Source organism: Cyanistes caeruleus, chromosome 1, assembly GCF_971803275.1.
Source record: "Cyanistes caeruleus chromosome 1, bCyaCae1.hap1.1, whole genome shotgun sequence".
Lineage (NCBI taxonomy): Eukaryota > Metazoa > Chordata > Aves > Passeriformes > Paridae > Cyanistes > Cyanistes caeruleus.
In genome coordinates, this window is record NC_141701.1 from 46,865,633 (window position 1) to 46,885,718 (window position 20,086).

A 20,086-nucleotide genomic window follows, 5' to 3' on the forward strand; every position below is an offset into this window, starting at 1 on the left:
CTTCAGGGGAGCTTTTATTTACTCTGCTGGCATTTAAACTACAGAACATTAGAACAGCAGGTACTGAAGAATACAGCAAAATACTGACCCAAACCCCAAATACATGTAAATAATTAACAGCAGAGATCTCATACATTAGTAAGCAATGAATTTACTAAACCATGGTATGTTAAACAACAAACTATCAGTTTATTTTACCTGCTGTTGTTTCCTTTAAAGCAACATGACTTTCTGGTTTTGAGTTTTTCCCAGTTACTTACTTTTAGTACTAAGTTATCTACCAAAGCATTTCAATATAGCTACTCACGTAGCTAAAGGGGCCTTCATGTCCTTACTTTCACTTGCATACATCAGTGAGGAAAGCCCCTGTAGGCGGTCTCCAGGAAAACCCAGCAGGTTGATGATTTTGAGCAGGTTTGGGGGCACCATGGATATGCAAAGATGAAAAAGTCCATATCCAAAGCTAACAGCACCTTTCAGTCTGTTTAGCGAATCCTCCGTTACACCTTCTGCAGCAATATGATTATCATTTGCAGCATCAGAAGTCAAAGATTCCTGAGTTGTTTTCTTCTGATAAATTTCCTGAAGTGCATTAATGTCCGTATAGCACTTATTGTAAATTTTCCAGGCTTTTCGGAGTATCCACCCACCTTTTATGTACGCTATAAAAAAATCAAGGAAGAAAATAAATACTTCAAGGACATACTTCAGAAGCCAAACATCCTAAGTATACTGTAAATGCTATTTTCCATACCCAGGATGCTCTATTTGCAACAACTTAGTGTATAAAGGATTTTGTAATATCTACTGTTCCCTCAGAGAGGTCTTGCACACTGGGCACTATGAACTTCAGTATGTACAACCACAGATTTTACAGCAGCACACAACACAAAGGCACCTGCAGTCAGCAATGTGGCAGTACATCTGTCAGAGAGAAAGAGAGCAATCAAAGAACTTAATGCTGGGTTTTGCTCCACTGTAGAGTGCAATAAAATGGCTGTCTAGTAGAGAGAAGCAAAACTCAAAAGGGATTACACCTCCTCTCTTAAAATTGTGTTACAAGATAGTTGATGGGAAAATACTAAGGAAAGCTTCTCCTTTGGGTTAGACAGTAAAATTTTCAACATTATCATTTCCCTGCCCTTCACATGAACACAGTGCCCTACAATTAAGGACAAAAAAGAAAAAAGAAAACACACAAAAATTATATGGTTTTTAAATATTTTTCAGTTGCCTAACTTCCTTAATTTAAAATGCAATGTGGGTACCTCAATTTCCCTAGAAATCTGGTCTTGAGCATTCTTGTTGGAAAATGACAGTATTCTCAGTCTGTGATCTTTACAGCAGGGTAAAAAAAGGCCTGACATCAAAAGATGAAGGTGTTCAATTTGTCTATTTACACAAAAATCATCTTTGTTACAAGGACACCCTTTAATAATGATAAGCGTTAAACATGAAACAAATGGGGAACAATCTTGCACAGATTAGCTGTAAAAACAGACACCAGCATTTTGGCTGTGACAGAGCCCTGAGAGGTAGGAACTGCAGTGACAAAGACTAACTAAAAATAAAATAAAAACATGGTTATAGCAGCAGTGTTCTAAACAAATATAGCCAGATTTGCAAAGATCAGTGTTATAACTAATGCCAGAATTAGACCATAACAGGTGGGGTGTGTCAAAGAAAAGCAAGATGCTATTAATACCAAACAACTCTATAAAAGCCTTTGATGTCTTTGACAAAAACCCTCACAAATCACAAAAAAAGCCCCAAATTTCTAGAGAAAGTAACATCACAGACTAGACTACCTCTTTTTGGATTCTTGTTATACTAAGAGGGCATGAAGCTAGTCTGATAGTCTTAAAAAAACTGTACTGAGAAAGACTGTAAAATTTGTATTCTCAGTTATGACAGACGGGTTCTGTCAACATGAACTTGGAAATATTTTAAAAAAAATAATCCTCTCTCTTGAGATGAGTATTAAAGTATTAGAATAAAAATGAAACCCCCCAACCTCAATTCAGCTGCATTACAAGACTAACACTACTCCAATTTTAAGCAATTAGGTCACTTTTTGGCTGCACAGAGTACTTTAAAAGTTATGTGGCTCACCACAAGATGAATGCTCACACAACCCTGCACAGCAATGGAGCACACAGGTAGTAAGAAAACCCCACATTTTACTTCTCCTAAAGATAGTGATTCTGCCCACAGCTAACTACTGTGCTCCATTGCAAGCATGAAATGTAAAAGATGTGGTTTGAAAAAAAAGCAGTTTTACACTTTACTTCCATTGGTGTGCTGTCACTAAACTGTTCACTAACACATCATAACCATAATTGATATGATATTCCTATACCAATACAGAACAATCTAACAAATTAAAACAAGGAATTTCTGACTTTTTAGACATAAAAATTAAATCAAGCCAAATCACAAAGCTGACCTCCTGACATGAAAGCAGTTAGACCCATGACAGTAGTGATAAATACCAAGAAAAGGTAGTTCAGTATTGCCAGGGGAAGCTAATGTCAATCTGGTCTACCAAGAACTTTATGATGAAAGTATTTCTAATACTTCCACGAGGGTGGAAAAGAAAATATAAAATGTGTTAAGCATATGAGAAACCAACTTGCGTAGCATCATATGCTTCTTGTCAAACTGTTCCAGGAAGAAAAACACAAATAATTTTTCACCCATCCACCAATCACAAGTATTTGTCTCCTGGGGTTTTTTTTGTGAAATTGCACTTATTTCAATAATCTTGCAGAAATATGATAAAAACAAAGAACGTTTGTACATAAACAGAAAGATAATATACTTCAAAACACAAAATAATCCAATTGAATCCAATACCTCAGCAATGCCAGTAACTAGCAGTCACTGAAATAGCATTTAGCTACTTGAAATTTTAACTAAAGATTTCAGGTATATTTTTTGCTCAGTAGAATAACCTAAATATACTGTATGTTTTGCAATTCTCTGCTACCCACTTGAATTCTCTGAGCTGCAGACAAGAGAGAAAAGGAACAGACACCACCTTCAGTTACAGCATCCAACCCAGTTATGCAGCTGCAGAATACATACTGAAACAAGGGGAAAAAGCTTCAAGAGGGAGGGAAAAAATAACCACCACAAACAAAAACCCAGAACTGCATCAAAAATAGTAAGACCCTTCTGCAGCACAACACACAAAGTAGACAGAAATATCTCCTGAATTTCTGCTAACAAGAACCAAACATATTCTTGATGCCATAGCTTGGAATAAAACAAATCTACATATCACAGAAAACATTACATCCTTGACTGAAATTTTTAAGTCTTATTTTAAATAAAATGAATGATATTTCCACATTTCTTTTCAGATAATCAGCAGAGTTTGGTCTGTCTGCCTTATCTTGATCTTCATTGATTTGGTAGGACCCTGAGGTACGCTCATATTTTCTATATGACCTTGACCAGAGTTTCTATAAACTTACAGATAAAAGTATATTTTAAGATTGTGCAAGAGATGCAGAAATGCAAGAAAACATCAGAAACAGCTCTGCAGTTGAAAGGAAGGGTTTGTATTCAACGCAACAGGATTACTCTCTTTGGCATGCAAGGACACACTCCAGTGACCAGAGAGTAAGAACTGATTCAGCAGTTCCATGTTCAGCACACACTCATTTAAAATTGCTTTCATTGGCACTTTGTCACCTCCCTGAATTGTCATGAACAGAATACATATGGAATATCAGTATTTTCCCAGTGGCCTGGATTTAACAGCCTCTTTTATCTTCCAGGCCACAAAGTACACAGATGCTACCCATCTTCATCCCAACTCCTCTAACACCTCTATGATAGCATGCAAACTTGCCTAAGGAGAACCAACTGAACATGATTATTAGTATGGAAAAAGAAAAAAAGCCCTAATTTGTAGCAATCTATCTCATTTTTCACCACTACCTACACACAGGTGGAATACCTCTGTAGGTGTATCAATTTAGGAATGTTTCAAATGGAACTGTGCTCCTTCCAAAACAATTACTTTTCCTGATAATAATACAGCAATTTTATGTTTCAGCTTTATTAAGAAGACATCATGCTAAAATATATCTAAATACACAAGCCACAGCACACCTGATAACTCTTGTTTGACAAATGAGAGCACAGCCAAGTAGACTTGACAGTCTGCTACAATTATTTGTCTTTGTAGACGATCTATCATGGATAGAGTGGATTTCCGTCCATCAACCTGTTTGGAATACAAACACAGAGCACAGAAAAATATTAAGAAAGATAATACACAACACTTGTCTAAATATGAAAAATTAAAAAAAATTCCAAAATTAACTGCAAGTGGTAGCATTGCTACTAAATTAACTTTGAAGTTGAAAACTATGCTAAAATTTATTGGACAGATCATCAAGCAAAATCCTACTTAACAGAGAAATTTTACACATATATTACCAGTTATTTTACACAAGGTTCTACTAATTGTCAGAACGGATTAAAATTTCATTTAATTATTACTAAATGCTTAAGACATGCAATTAACAGATATTAAACACGAAGAGCACAGAAAAGGGTGTATGACAAGTGGCAGGGTAAATACAGTGCCCCTTAAGAGCAGAGTTAAGTACAACAGGCTCAACACTTTTTACCAAGCAAACTAAACACTGAAGGGAAATGGCTTCTTTTTCTGCTGTGGTTCTGCTGTGTCACACTTGGCAGGCTGCTCACTGGATGTTTCTATACAACTGCTTTAACTTGTTCTGAATCTCCATGCTTTATTCTTCCTTTATTATTTACAATGAAAAATCTAAAAAAAGAAGAAAAATTCCCTAGGAATATGCCTGGCTCAAAGCAATCTGCAGCCTCAACGCTGCAACTTTTGAACATAACTAGAGCATGGATGAATTAAAGTTAAGACAGGCTACAAGCTTCCTGAAATAATTTTAGTAGGTCACAAATTTTGCATGTTCAGAAAACAGTTGCTAACATCAACACAACGTGACACTTTAGAAGACACTTTACTCACCTGAGACTAAATATTTCAGAATAATTAGGAAATCCAAGCAAAATATTTGACTGAATTTCCAAATTTATTATTAATCTCAACTGTTCTTCACATACCAAAAATCATCTTTTCATAATACAAAGAGGACAGAAAGGAAATTTCCAGAAAAAGTTATTCAATACACAAATTATGTTCTTACGTTCTTTTTAATTTTATTTTTGATTGTTTCTATAACTCCAGCTTCTTCACTTTCACAAAGTTTCTCTGTAGCCTTTAAGTCATCACATGCCAGTTGCATTTTCTCCTCTTCAAATGTCATCATGGCATTCTATCAAAAACCAAGCACATTTGAATGATAAAAACCACAAATACTTTTATTTCTACAAAAGCTGTGGGACAGTAAAAATTTTCATAAAAACTGGACAGTAGAACTTTTTAAACTGAAGTATTAATATACACACATCAGTGCAAATACTTCTAACACATAAACACAGAACTAGAAAATTGAGTTCTTTAACAAAATTTCAAGACAATCAACTCAGAACACACTAAATGCTAACCACTACCCTAGACTTCAAATACAGTCAAACTAAATGCACTGTCAGATTACTTTAGGTAGAAGAAAAATTCCTATACACTCATTTGCAATTTTTGTTATGCAAGGCATTATATCAATCTGTGTAGGTATCTGGTTTTATTCATTCATATAAATAACAGGCCTTTAAGGTCAGTAACAATAAGCAGCTATTAAATTCTTCAAAATAATAGCCACAGTCCCTCCACAGGTAAGAAGAAAAAAAAACCACATCTGACTCCAAGTACTGCTAAACCAACTGAAAAAAAAATTTCAGGACAAGTAACTTATTTTCTTGAACCTTATTAAACAAAAGCTCTGAATGACACAGGCACACTAAGTGCTGCCGCTATATTTAGAACAGCAGCTAAGCTAGATACTTTCAAGATCCTCTGATGCTGCACTGTGATGTTGCACTGGTTCAGCACATCAATTCAGATAAGCAAGACTGAGAGATTTTCTCTTTCCTTTCTCCCCTCCACAACTTAAAAGGAAGCACATGCCCCGGGAGGTTTCCTAACCAGTGTACTTTTTGATACTGCACACTACAGAGAATTCATATTTATTTCATTCACAAATCATGTATTTCTGACATATTATAATAAATTCTGTCCTTCAAAAGAGTATTACCATAGATAATTTCTGGTGAGATCTAAGATGAAGCAGAGAAGTCAGAATAAGGAGAGTCTAAAAAACAAAGATCCAAATATTTTCTAATACACTTGCTCAGTTTTTATACATGGCATTGTAATTTCTAGTATGCTATATTCAAAAAAAGCATTTAACAAATCTAACTTGCTCATTATGACTTTTTAGTCAATCAATAGTCTCAATTCTCATCTATCAAAATTGGAAGCAATGCAAATGGATTGAATTAACACCTGTCACCCGGACATATGGATGGAAAAATCTTCAACAGCAAAAGTTACCAGAGAAACAGGCATTCATGACTTTTATTTTAATCAAATAAATAAATAACTCAACTGCTCACTTAAGAGAACTTTTTATTATGGCTCTGTTAATGGAACACATAAATATTTAATACATCTGAGAAGCTGGATTGCAAAACCTTTACTTTCTATTTAAACCACATGAGTAAATAAGCTTTACACAGCATAATGCCTTGTTCTCTAGCTGTGCTTAATATAAAAATCTGTAAAAAAATAGTCTCAGAAAAAGAAAAAAAAAATAGAGTATCATGAACACATGCATGCACATACAGCCATGAACCCCAAGAGATATATACTCTGTGTTCTCATCTACTCACCAAAAAACTGACAAAACTGGCTCCAAAACTCATTAATGGGCTATGGTTTCTGTAAAGAAAACAAAAAATAGTTACTACATTAGGACATATTTTTAGTAATAATGATCCATATTGAATCCCTTGGGTATAGCTTGTTATGTTTGTAAATAAATCTCAGTGGGTGTTCTGTATCAATTACAAAGATATTTGCAAAACCTAATAGAAATAGAAAACCAAAAGCTTCATGTTTTACTATACTGAATATATTTTTAAAAAATAATTTTCAGGTATTGGGATACAGATATTTTAAGAGAAACCACTGCCATCAAAATACATTCAATTCAGGTCAAAAGAAAAAGCTACAAAAAATTAAAAATCTGCCAATTCCACTCTCCTCTTGTGATCCATCACTACAATTCTGTCCTAGAAGACAAATGTTAACTGGTTCTATTAAGAGAGTCCCATTTCCATCTGTTTCTAAGAATTTAAGTTAACCTACCCACTAAAAAAATGCATCTATACAACATAATGAAGATGTTGTAATACAAGGTTCTTACAAGGCTTATGGTTTTGTAGCTGTTTTGTTTCAAGCTCAGAATCCCTATCTTACCCTGTGTGGATCAGCTTTAAGATGCTTCAACCTATTCTGTTCACAGGGCCATTTACAAAGGGTGAAATCACAGCTAGATCAAAAAATTGAGGCAACTAAAACCATGGTAATACATCAGACAGGTTTCATGAGGCTACAGTAATGCCACATAGAAGGCACTTTGAAAAAAAAACAAACCAAAAAATGTCAGAACCTCAGTGGTACCACTGATTCACATTGTTCAGTGGTGGGCTGCCAGGTTATATAAAAACACAGACTTCTAGCATTTAAGAAGTATAATTTAGGCTACAGAAACATATATTGCTACAGTACAGTATCTAATTTGTTTTCAACTTTATTTTCCAAGCATTATATTAAAGCAGAGCTTTAAAATAGCAGAGGTACTTGAAAAACCACCAAGAAAGAAGCATATTGCTAAAAGACAGATTTCCAGTAGTGAACCTGTACCATACAATACAATACAAGAGTAGAGTTTGGTTGTTTGGCAGGTTGTTTTTTTTTTAAAAAAAGCAGCAGTCAGCAATGCTTCCCGTACACACACCTTTTCTCACTTTTGATTTAGCATAAATTTCTAAAAGCAAGACCATTAACAAGAATAATGAGAAAGAAAAACAGTGAAGACAAACAAAGCATGTTGTAACAGGAGAAACCTTTCCTTTCTATATATATACACTGCTCAATTCTGTATATACACCTAAATGTAAGATCAATACAACTCATCACATTTTTTCCATTATTTTTTCCAAAGGAACAATAGGTTGAGTACTTCCCCCTTTGTTAGGAGGCAACAAAGAACAGCTGCCAGTAAATGTCTTTTTCAGTACCTGGACTGTGCTTTCCCAGCAGCTGTGCTACAAAGGGCAGCAGCAATCAGCCACACAAATTGCACTTGCTGCAGCTGGCACCTCCAGCATGAACTCCTACTGCAGAGGGCACATGGCTCGCTCATGATCCCTTCTTCAACTCATGAGGCACATGGGACCATTCAGCAGCCAGTCCTACCACCATACTCCCAGCACAACCTTCTCCACACATTTCAAGGTCACACCTGCATTATCAACGCTCAACTGATCTAAAACTGCAGAACAGATCAGCACACAGATCACATAGATGGTTTTTATGTCTGTAAGTAGGAAGCTGTGTACTGAGCTTCAAATAAGCCCAGAAATAAAGCAAATTTTCATTTTTGTGTTTCCTCAGACCTACGTACGCATGAATGCAAGCAGTTCTGGAGGGTTAAAAAATGTTAAAATAATGTTAAAAACTGAGATAACTACAGTTGAGAGCCAACTGGTCTTTAAAGACTACAAAATAAACTGAAGCAATGAAAATTCACCCAAGTGTATATTTGTCTGAGTACAGCTGAGTTTTTTCCCCAAGTACATACTTATCTTTTTCAACTGACCTTTCAAAACTGCTTCCATACTTGCACTCTTGACACTCACTGTTACTTCTGTTCCCAATTCATCCCCCATGATCAAAGATGAAACAACAAATAAAATCAAGTCACATCATTATTCCATTCTGAAATTATCAGCAACTATAATACATGAGGTAAATGTCACAGATCAGTTCTTTTTAACTTTCAGTCACACAATCTATAAAAAGCATTGCCATTACAGCACATATGGGCTGTAGCACAAAAGGACCCTGAAGGAAGGAAACGCGATGCATAATATTATCCTATGTCTGGGAGATGCTTCTGTTGAGACCATGGAACATGGCAATCAAAACATCAAAACTTTCCTGTAGGAGTCCCCCACACAGAACTTGTGCCATCACTAAAGAAAATAAGGAACACTTACAGCACATTCCTACACAGTCACTGGGTAGAGACTATAATTGCAGCTTTATGGAAGATCATTTATTAAGGTGATTTAAGTGTTTAAAATACAATTTTAAACAACAACCATGTTATGTGCTCAGTCTTCATGAGTATTATGTAGACTGATAAATTCTTCAGCAGTTTAAGGTCCTCTTTTCCTTGAGAGCTAGGAAAAGTTTGCAATGGCACAGTACTGTCCCAGTAAAAAACTGAGGTGTGACTAATGATGACAGTAAGTTTCTGGGAAAAACACAATCCCACAAAAAGCTCAAAGTCCTTGTAAGTGACCTTCAGCTTCAGACATGAAGTTCCATCCTTTTTGACAGACAACTCTAAAGTTGTTAAGAAACAAAAAAATGAGGCAGTACTTGAGAAGATACTAACAGAAAAACAAGGGCCACATCAATGCTGACAGGAGCTATGGAACCGAATACAAATTAACACTGAGACACTTGGTGGGTGTGTGTGTATATATATATATATATATATATATATATATATATATATATATCTATCTATATATATATATATATATCTATATATATATATATATATATATATATATATATATAACTTGGGTAGCCAAGTTATCCTCACAACTTTGAAAGCAATAACCTCCATTAAGTAAAGAAAAATCTAAAGACATTCAATTAGCTCAAAGATGAAAGGGAAAAAAAAAAAATCAGTCTCCAGACATATTTTGTAAAACATAGTTTGCACTTCACCTAGGAAACTACGACTCCTGAAAGTATCTTTTTTATAAGAAACTATGTTATTAACACCATTACTGCAAGACACCACAGTAAAAATTCCTACATATCAATAAAGTTGGCATGTGGAACTAAACTTAAGTCAAAAACTTAAGAGCACTGAAGCAGAACTTTCCTCCAGACATATAAACCAGCATTACACAAGACATTGCTTCTCCCAAAAATCTCTGATTGTTTTGCCTCATTTCATAGCATATATTTAAGGCATTAACTCAGTTTCAGAAGAAAGGTATTTGCTATGCCCCATTTTCACACACGGTGATAAATTCAGGGGTTTAAAGCTTTGGTTTAATAATGCTGAGATAATACAGCCCAGTTTCACAATAAAAGAAAATACATCAGAACTGAAGCACATAAAAACAAACAAAAAAATACTTCTCAGTATTTCCTTTTTTTTTTTTTTTACAGCTTTGTCCAAGATAGTATTTCCCTTCTCCACATCAGCCTCTAAAGCTTCTACAGCCCAGCTCAAATTTAAATTTAGAGTAATGTAATTGACTTGCCAATACTTCCTCACAGTTTTTCTAGTCCTTGCTACTTTAACCACAGTCCATCAAGAATTCCAGTCATCATGCTGAGTGATGCTCAGGTTGAAACAAAACAAATTAATTTTTATCCACAAAGTGGGAGAATAAAGCAAAATGGATGACATAGTTCATCTAAGTTCACAGATAAATACAGATGCAGTAATTAAATATTTTAAAATAAGGCAGAAAAATATGTAAATAGAAAGGTAGGAATTTACTGCAACAACATACAAATCCTTTGGTCATTATTCCATCACAGATTATTCTAAAATGTGTTCCAGAAATTTTGTGAGACTACAAATGTGACAGATCCTCATATATACAGCTCTCATCCTAAACTGGTATATAAAATACCCATGGTAATAAAAGTGTCAAGGAAGGATTACAGTATTAAATCACATTGAGAACTGCAAATATCAGATCTAGGTTTAGTTTACATTTCATAATCAGCCCAAATTTGCTTTGTTAAATGAACCCTTAACATACATTTCTATTTTTACTAGAAATACACAACCAAAAGAGAAATTCAGGAATATAAAAACAATTCTGTGGCCCTGCTTTATCCAGTTTTTATCTCATTTTTTTTTTGGTTCTTCTGCAAATTAATGGGAGGTTGCTTTGCTCTAACTTCAGGCTGTGAACTTTAGACACACAACATCAAAACACCAGAGATTAGAAGAATTTTCAATTGCATCTTTAATTTGAAACTAGTTACAAAGGTGAGAGACAAAGCTAGTTATACCAGCAGATTTATACTAACTCTCCACTTGCACTCTCTAAATCTGCAAGAATTGGGAACTTAAGCAAAACCTTTTCTTCCAAACTGACCAAAATCACTTTCCATGACCAACTATAACAGCTGAACTGACATAATGTAACTGCTTTAACATCTCGGAAATCCTGAAGTAGATTTAAATGAAAACATATCTATCCTATCACAACAGCCTGAAATATTTTACCAGAAACAGTCGATCAAGAAGTGGGTGCATCTTTCACAGAATTAATTTAAGAAGATCTGCTTACTATCACACCTCTTTTGCCATTTCCACCAAACCTGACTTGTAATCTTTAAGTTATAAACCCAGATTTTAGCTTTCTGTCATCTTCACTTGGACTTCTAGCCACCAGACACTGCTCCATATGACAAACAGATCTCTCAACCTACCTTTACCCTTTCTACCACTTCTTCTGGTAACACCACCTGTCTCTGTGATGAAGGCCACAAAACTAAGTGTCACACTCAATGTGATTATCTCTGTGAGGTCTTGGAAGATTTAAACTGCAGAATCTTAAAATATTTCTAATCTATCCAGATAGCTGGAAAACTGATGCTGGTCTTATGTGCATCATTATTACTATTACCCTGCCTAGCACTGAGCAATGAAATCTCACCTCATTGAGATACACATTTAGAATTTTGCTCCTAAAAAACACTTCCCTTACAAATAACTCCCTCTTCTATACATCCATCTAGCAGCTCTCCTCTGCCTATAGCTGTTCAAACAAAAGCACACAGGGTTGCTAGCGGGGCATTCACAATTTATTCTCACACTACCAATCCAGATGCTATCATCCTTCGACTAACCGAGTGACGTCAGCTCCCGCTCTGCTGGCTTTATCTCTAGAGAACCTACTGCAGCACTTACTAAATCACTTCATTTTTGGTCTTAAGGTTCCTTTGCTGAGGTATATAATAAAGAATTTCAGCAGTGGTTACACAGCCCATACATGGGTCGTAATCTACCTACTGATCAATGCCAGCTTAATGTGACCTTGTCTCAACTTGCAGTTGGGTCAAAGGTGTTTTTAGCTACAGACAGCATTTTAAGTTGGTAATATGAAGTTCAAATGCCTATTCATAATGGACTTCTGGTCCATTATTAAGTTTGTGTGTCTGTTAATACACATAATGTAGCATGTCAACTTCAAATTAATTTCAGGGTTTTTTAGTAACCACAGTAAGCTTTCTTCCCAATTGCACCAGCTTCCAGTTCTGCATGTTCCTCTTTACCCTAGCAAGCTGAACATCATGTCTTTCTACACTGGCCTCATTCTTTAAATCTTTACACATTTTGTCTTATAATCACATTTCTCTAGATAATCTTCAATTTCTTCTGTGGATATGCTCTTACTATATACATTTTACTTGTCATCTTGTACCATTTCTCTTTCCATTAAGGTGGAAGTTGGAAACTTCATCAAGCGTTCTCAGATGTTAGAGTCATTCATTCAGAGTCAAATGTTTCTTTGGTAGGAGACAGAAGATTGGTGGATTTCTTGTGAGTTAACAGCCCTGATCTCATGATTTATGCCTTGGCAGCCAGGAGGGCCAACCACATATTCTGGGGTGCATCAGGCACTCAAAGTGCTCTGCACTTTGTGTTCTGTGCAGTTTTAGGCACCACAATATAAGAAAGACACAAGGCCATCAGAGAGTGTCCAAAGGAGGGCCTCAGAGGTGGTGGAAGGTCGTTGAGAGGAAGCCATATGAAGAGTGGCTGAGGTCACTTGGCTTCTCCTGACTGGAGGAGACAGAGAGGAGACCTCACTACAGCCTACAACATCCTCTTGAGGGGACAAGGAGGGGCAGACACTGATCTCTTCTCACTCATGACAAGCAACAGGACTCAAGGGAATGGCATGAAGCTGTGTCAGGAGAGGTGTAGGTTAGGTATAGGAAAAGGTTTTTCACCCAGAGGGTGCTTGAACACTGGAAGAGGCTCCCCAGGGAAGTGGTCACAGCATCAGGTCTGACAGAGTTCAAGAAGTGTTTTGGACAATGATCACAAGCACAAGGGGTGATTCTTGGAGCTGTCCTGTGCAGGGCCAGGAGTTGAACTCATTGATCCTGATGGGTCCCTTTTAACTCAGGATACTCTGTGACTTGACAATTTATATTGCAAGTAAACACTCAGCAAAAAACTTCTGGCTTTATTTAACATAGTCTTCTCTTAGCTGGAGGAAGTTTTTAAATCATTTTTGAATTGCAAATGCTCTTAAGAAGTGAAAAATCAGCAAAAATATAAGTTCTTTTGATAATTTTTTTCCCTTCTTATGTGTCTAGAAATCTACAAAGCTACAAGGGGAAAAAGAACACTCCAGTTCAGCTCTCCTGCTAGTGTCAGGGTGGTTCACCAAAACAGTACCACCCTGCTGCCTGAGTGCTCTGTCTTCACTGTCTATGTCCTTGGTTAACCTCCATCCCTCTTGCAGCTTCCACAGATACTCAAAAGTTTAAATTGATGAGAACTAGGACAGAGTCAGCATTGTTCAAGCTGAATACAAAGACTGATATCTGACAGTTTCAAACATGAGTTAGCACTGAGGGAATCTTATTAGGTGCTACAAGCACTAAAGGACAGTGGTGCTGTCTAGTAAAGATCTATGAAAATACCACATCCACTGGTATTTGATTCATGTCCAGAATGTTATCACCACTAGCAGGTAGAGGATCTGGACTTCTAAAAAACTTAAACTCATGAAAAAGCATGCACAGATATGGATGCTACATGTAGGTAATTTTTCAAAATCTACTATTTTCCCTCAAGTATAATTTAAAACAAAAATACAAACACTTGACAAATCATCGAGTGCTTTAGTGTGATAGCCAACGCAGTTCCAAGTACATGTTGTATCTGGCACACAACTGAATATCCATCTTCTTCAGATTTTCTATAGATATGTATATGAGCTGTAACCACCGGAAGACAAAATACCACTCTCCCATGTCCAATACAGAAATAACAGTTCTGTGGCATGTAACTTCAAAGTACTACCACTCTTCATAGGCAAGACTTTACTGGTGTGGATATGCATATGAAACACAGCTGCAATTCCAACCCAGGTATCTTTAAGGACTGCATTACGACCAGCTTTCAAATATAACTGATTTTAGGCTCGGCAGTCAGCCTTCTTCTGTGAGTTTCTTTCTTATATGCTTAAAAATCCACAAAGCTACAGGAGGAAAAAGAATACCCCAGTTCAATACTTCCTGGAAAATGTAAAAATGCAGAAGAGCAAAGAAAAATACATACTGTCTGTTTTAGAGACAAAGTTGCCTGCTGCCTTGCAAAGACAACCATTAATTTGAATTCTTCACAAGATCTTTCAGGTGGCAAATGAATTAAAAACTGAAGTAACAAAAAGCAGAATCAAAACCAGCAGCTTCTAAGAAACAGTTTTAAGTAGTTTAAGTGATGTGGCTACTGAAACAGAAGTTTTGCTGAGTATCTCCATTCTTCACTTCTACAATTCATTAATAACTGTTAAGCTTCTGAAACAGAGCTAAACTACCTGCATAGGCAGTAGATTAGAATTAACACTTTCTACAAGAAAGGTCACTTGAAATACAGACAACACACACTCATATCAAATTAAAAAAGCTGCATGCCGTCAGACATCTTTGACCTCTAGTACCATGAATTACAAATATCAATATTAAATTATGGAGAGCTTCTAAACTCTCCTCATTTGGGTTTAGATCCATTTAGGATGGGTTCTATTTCATAATTCCATGCACACACCTAAAAAAACCACACTCATTAAGACTGCATGCAAACAAGCATATAATAGCACTGCTTAAGTCCTTGCAAAAAGAACAAACTCAAGAGAAGCACAGAACCAAAAACTGTTGGGAAAAACAAGTGGCCCTCACTGCACATATCTCCAGAATTCAAGTTTATAGGAAGTTGAGCATACTTTGCTGCATCTTCTCTCCTATATGAAATCCAAATTTTCAGCATACAGTTATACTGTAATTCAATAAGGGCTTATTATTTCACAGCAAGAGGAAGGCTACTACTCAAATTTTGGGATGAAGGAAAAAGTTTTAAAATTTTTCTGAAAATCTCCAGCCCAAGATAGCAATTATCAATTTATGAACCATAAACCATTAATCTTATAAAGAGATTCCTACTTAGTCCTTGCAGAGGGTGTTTAAAAGCCACAATCGATGTACTACACTGAACTCAGAGGCATTTCTTGATAAAGTCAAACAAAGAAAATCCTGCACCTGGCAAGAAAGACTGGCAGGTTTCTGCTTTTAACACATCTTCAGTAATAAAATCTTCTAGATAACCATGAGAATAGCTTGCAGAAGAAATCATTATTCACCCTTTCAAGGGAGGATTAAATTGCATTCTGAGTTTACTGCATTTACTCCCCAGTACTACTTTAACATGCAAGAAGCATCACATATCTAGAATTCTAAGACTCCTTCCAGATCCACACTACTGAGAGAAAGCAATAGCACAGCACAAGCGAAAGTGGAGGAGAGGAAACCACACTGAGTGTTCCTTAACTGGCACCTTAAAAAAATTACACAACACAAAAGCATGCAACCAAAACCAACAGGTTCCTTAGATACACAGAACAACTGAGGACTTCAAAAGAAAGAAATACTCAAGAAGTAACTCATAGGGTGCAACTTCACATGGCACAGACACGGCAATTACAGACAGGGTTTAGCGGTGGTCTTGGCATTGCTGGGTTAAGAGTTGGACAGAATAAGACCTTGCTTGCCACCTGCAATATTCCAGTCAGTTCTACACAACAGCACTTTGTGTAACATAGCAGTATATACCAGAGACAAAATGACACATTTAATATTAACCTGTTGCAGGTACACAATAAAGTGTTATTCCATTGTTGTTATTATTAAGGGGAATGCTCTTAATGTGTCTTACTCCCTGCACCCTACTTCCAACCATCCTTTCTGTAAACGAGATTTAAATACATAAGTACACCATCACTATGAAGTCCTATTTTAAGTCATCCAAAGTCATTTTTAATCATAGAGACAACAGCATTATAGTGCATATTAATTATTTAGAATGTATGCGCAATTACAGCAGCTCAAGCTCGAGTGGAAGACATTAATCCTAAGAAAAGAAGCAAGGACAGGTAGGTGCAACCTTTTCTTTAAACCTGACATACACAGCTGCATTAATGCCATTCCTACCAAATGCCTCCTTAACGCAGAAACCTAGAGATGATGTATGTGGGGATTACGAACATACTCTTACAGCCCAAAGATAATCACAGCAGCACTCACAGACCTTTCACTGCCATCCATTTGGTATGCTGAAGACCACATCAGACCACACACGAGCACCAGAGCAAAAACCCCCCAGGACACATCTCCAGCCACACGTGTGTGTTTGCACATACATGCCAGCCAGATGCAGATAGTGCTACAGAGGGACCCCTGCTCAGCCGCTCTCCACCCCTCCAACAGGGCACCAGACACTCCCGACCACAGCACAGCACACACCACCCCCAAGCCCTTGTGGCCAAGAAGGCAAACAGAAGCCTGGGATGCATTAGGGAGAGCAGTCCCAGAGGGACTGAGGTTGAGGTTGAGGGATATGAGCCTGCCCCTCTACTCAGCCCTGGTGAAGTCACACCTGAAGTGCCGTGTCCAGTTCTAGCTTCCTGAGTACAAAGGAGCTAATGAGCTCCTGAAGCAGGTCCAGCAGAGGGCAACGAAGATGACTGGGGGACTGGAACATCTCTCTTACAAGGAAAGGCTGAGGGAGTTGGGCCTGTTCAGCCTGGAGAAGAGATGACTGAGAGGGGACCTCATCAATGTGATCTAAAGGGAAGGTGTCAGGAGGATGGAATCAGGCCCGCCTCGGTGGTACCAAGCAGTAAGACAAGAGGCAAAAACTGATGCACAGGAAGTTCCACCTGAACATGAGGCTCCTTTGCCGTGTGGATGACCCTGCAAGGGAGCAGAGTGCTCAGAGAGCTTGTGGAGTCTCCCTCACTGGAGACATACAAGAACGGTCTGGGAAAATCCTGTGCCATGTGCTCTAGGACGATACTGCTTTGAGCTGGGTGGTTGGACCAGATAACCCACTGCGGCCCCTTCCAACCAGACCCATTCTGTGATTCTGTGAAAACACAGAATGTGTCCCTTCCTCATGAGAGCCCCGGCCGAGGCAGCGACCGGCAGCACCGACCCTTCCCGCTCCGCGGGGCCGGGCAGGGCGAGCCTTCCGCCGCCAGGGCCCCCTGCGCGCCCCACGGCCCCGCCGCCCGCTCCCCTCCCGCCCGCGGGGGCGGCGGCAAGGGGCCCGGGGAACAGGCGGCGGAGGGGCGGCCGGGACTGACCTGTATTTCTTGAAGAGCTGGTCGGACTCGCGGAAGCCGTTGTTCAGCAGCATGTTGATGCCGGCCAGCGCCAGCTCCGAATCCTCGATGGGCAGCGGCGCTTCCCCGTCCTCCCGCTGCTCCGAGCCGGCCATGACGATGAGGAGGCAGCGGGACCCAACCGACTCTCCCCTACCTTCCTACCTACCCACCCAACTGCCTACCCCTTCCCAGGCAGCTAGGTGCTGCCTCGGCGCGCCTACGGGAGGAGGCGGGAGCGCCCGGGGTCCGCGGAGGCGCGAACTCGGCGGTGCCGCAGCAGCTCCGCGCCCGCAAACGCTCCGAAAGCAGCGGCGCCTGCCCCGCTCCCCAGCGCGCAGGCGCCGCCACGAGGCCGCGCAGGCGCGGGGCCGGGGCCGGGCGAGGGGCCGGGGGCGCAGCGGCTGCGGGCGGCCCCTGCTTGGCCGGGCTGCGCTGACGGCCCTGGCCGCGGAGCCTTCAGCCGCAGTTCGCGGAATCACAGACTGGCTTGGTTTGGAAGGGATCCACGAGGGTCTTCGAGATCAGCTCTTGTACCTGTACAGACAACCCAAAAAAGAATCTCACTGTGCGCCTCGGAGCATTTTCCAAACGCTTCTTGAATTCTGTCAGGCTTTGTGCTGTGACTACTTCCCTGGAGAACCTGGTCCAGTACTCAAATACCCTCTGGGTGAAGAACCCTTTCACAAAATCACAGAATGAACTATGGTAGAAAAGACCTTTGAGATTACCATTTGAGTCCCAGCCTATGACTTCCTCATCAACTAAATGATGGCACTGATTGCGACATCCAATCTTCTTTTTAAATACATCCAAGGAGGGTGACTCCACCATCACCTCGGTGGGCAGAGGATTCCAGTGCCCAATCACTTTTTCAGTGAAGAATTTTTTATTATATCCAACCTAAACTTCCCCTGACACAGCTTCATTCCTTCAAGTCCTGTCGCTGGTCACCACAGAGAAGAAATCGGTATCTGCACCTCTGCTTCCCTTCACGAGGATGTTGAAGGCTGCAGTGAGACCACCCTCAGTCTCCTCCAGGCTGAACAAGCAAAGTGCTTTAGCCACTCCTCATATGGCTTCTCCTTCAGACCCTTCACCATCTTTGTTGCCCTCCTTTGGACACACTCCAGAAGCTTAATGTCTTTCTTACATTTTGGTGACCAAAACTGCCCCCAGCACTCGAGGTGAGACCTCCCCAGAGCAGAGCAGGACAATCTGCTCCTTTGCCCAGCTGGCCATGCTGTGCCTGGTGCACCTCAGGATGCGGCTGGCCCTCCTGGCTGCCAGGGCACCACTGGCTCTGCCTGGCTGCCATACCTCCAGCTCTGGGGACAGCACAGTGAGCATCAGCAGGAGAGAGGCAGGCGCTGATGCCTGGATTAGGGGTGTCCGTGTGGGGAGCTGCTCTGCCTCCACGTGCTGTCCTTCCCTTCCCATCCTCACACCTCGTGTTGCTGTGCTGGGAGGCACTGCACAAGTGCAGGTGGCTGGCACCCACCCTCCTGCCCTCAGGTGGGCTCTCCACAATCCTGTGGCTTCTTGCAAAATCCACTGCAGTTTTTAATGGGTGGGTTGTAGCAGCTGGGGTTGCAGCCAGCCCTAGAGTGTGAAGAATAGAAGTCCTAGGTCCTCCTCTGATAATGCAGCTTTCTGTTTCCAGAGAATTGATTTTCCTTTTTTCTTTTTCTTTATTAGTGGTTTTATTCAGTGACTGCGGTCACTAGAACAGAGAGTAAAAATTCCTCTTTCATGCAATGGTGACTTTGTGACCTCCCCAGTGCAAGTCTGGGAAACAAGGATTTCTAGGAATTTGCTCCCTATCTCTTGCTACCTTCATGAGTAGCAATGTGAAATTACCTGTGATGCTGACAGCAAAAGTCAGTATTTGCAAGTTTGGTTCAGATACAAGTTGGTCTGGCAGGTTTTTCCAAGCACAGGATGGGCAAGAAAGTACACTTGTGTAAATGTGTCCATTCCAACCCAAAATGGCCAAGTACCTGGACACTGAAAATACACCCATGTTATTTTCATGGGTGTATTTCATTTCTTCTTTGCAAGAGGAGGCTTTCTTTGCTGTGCTTAAATTTAGGTGAATACAAAGGCTAATACAAACAGCCTGGTCTTGCTTCCTGACAGCTAGAAGAGTGCTACAGCTGCTCTTGAGAAAAATGTAAGGCTCAGACTTCTCCCAACTCCTCTAACACACAAAACATATGTGTAACATACAAAAGACTAGGACCAAACACTCCTTTTAGTAGCAACCCGTTTTCCCTATCAAGCAAAACATCTATCTTCCGTGAATCAAGTTGCCATATTTCTGTACGTGCCTTGTGGGAATCGCTACCACCCCCTCGGGAAATACTCTGTACCAATAACTTCTTGAAAAAACAGTTCTTGA

At 39.4% G+C, this 20,086-nt stretch overlaps 1 protein-coding gene across 2 annotated transcripts in view; it reads right to left on the bottom strand.

The window, feature by feature from the left end:
- Positions 1 to 18,036, bottom strand: part of TTC39C (tetratricopeptide repeat domain 39C) — a 37,865-nt gene extending 19,829 nt beyond the window's left edge. The window contains exons 1-5 of one of the 2 annotated variants that reach the window (XM_086890240.1): positions 17,668 to 18,036; positions 6,844 to 6,892; positions 5,202 to 5,330; positions 4,123 to 4,237; positions 308 to 662 (exon numbers count right to left, since the gene is read on the bottom strand). In XM_086890240.1, the coding sequence (XP_086746366.1) occupies positions 308 to 662; positions 4,123 to 4,237; positions 5,202 to 5,330; positions 6,844 to 6,892; positions 17,668 to 17,801 (782 nt within the window). In that variant the 5' untranslated portion in view covers positions 17,802 to 18,036. Of the gene's footprint in view, positions 1 to 307; positions 663 to 4,122; positions 4,238 to 4,646; positions 4,768 to 5,201; positions 5,331 to 6,843; positions 6,893 to 17,667 lie in introns of those variants that run through there. The other variant, XM_023921237.2, reaches the window with a different exon arrangement.
- Between the last annotated feature and the right edge of the window lie 2,050 nt (positions 18,037 to 20,086).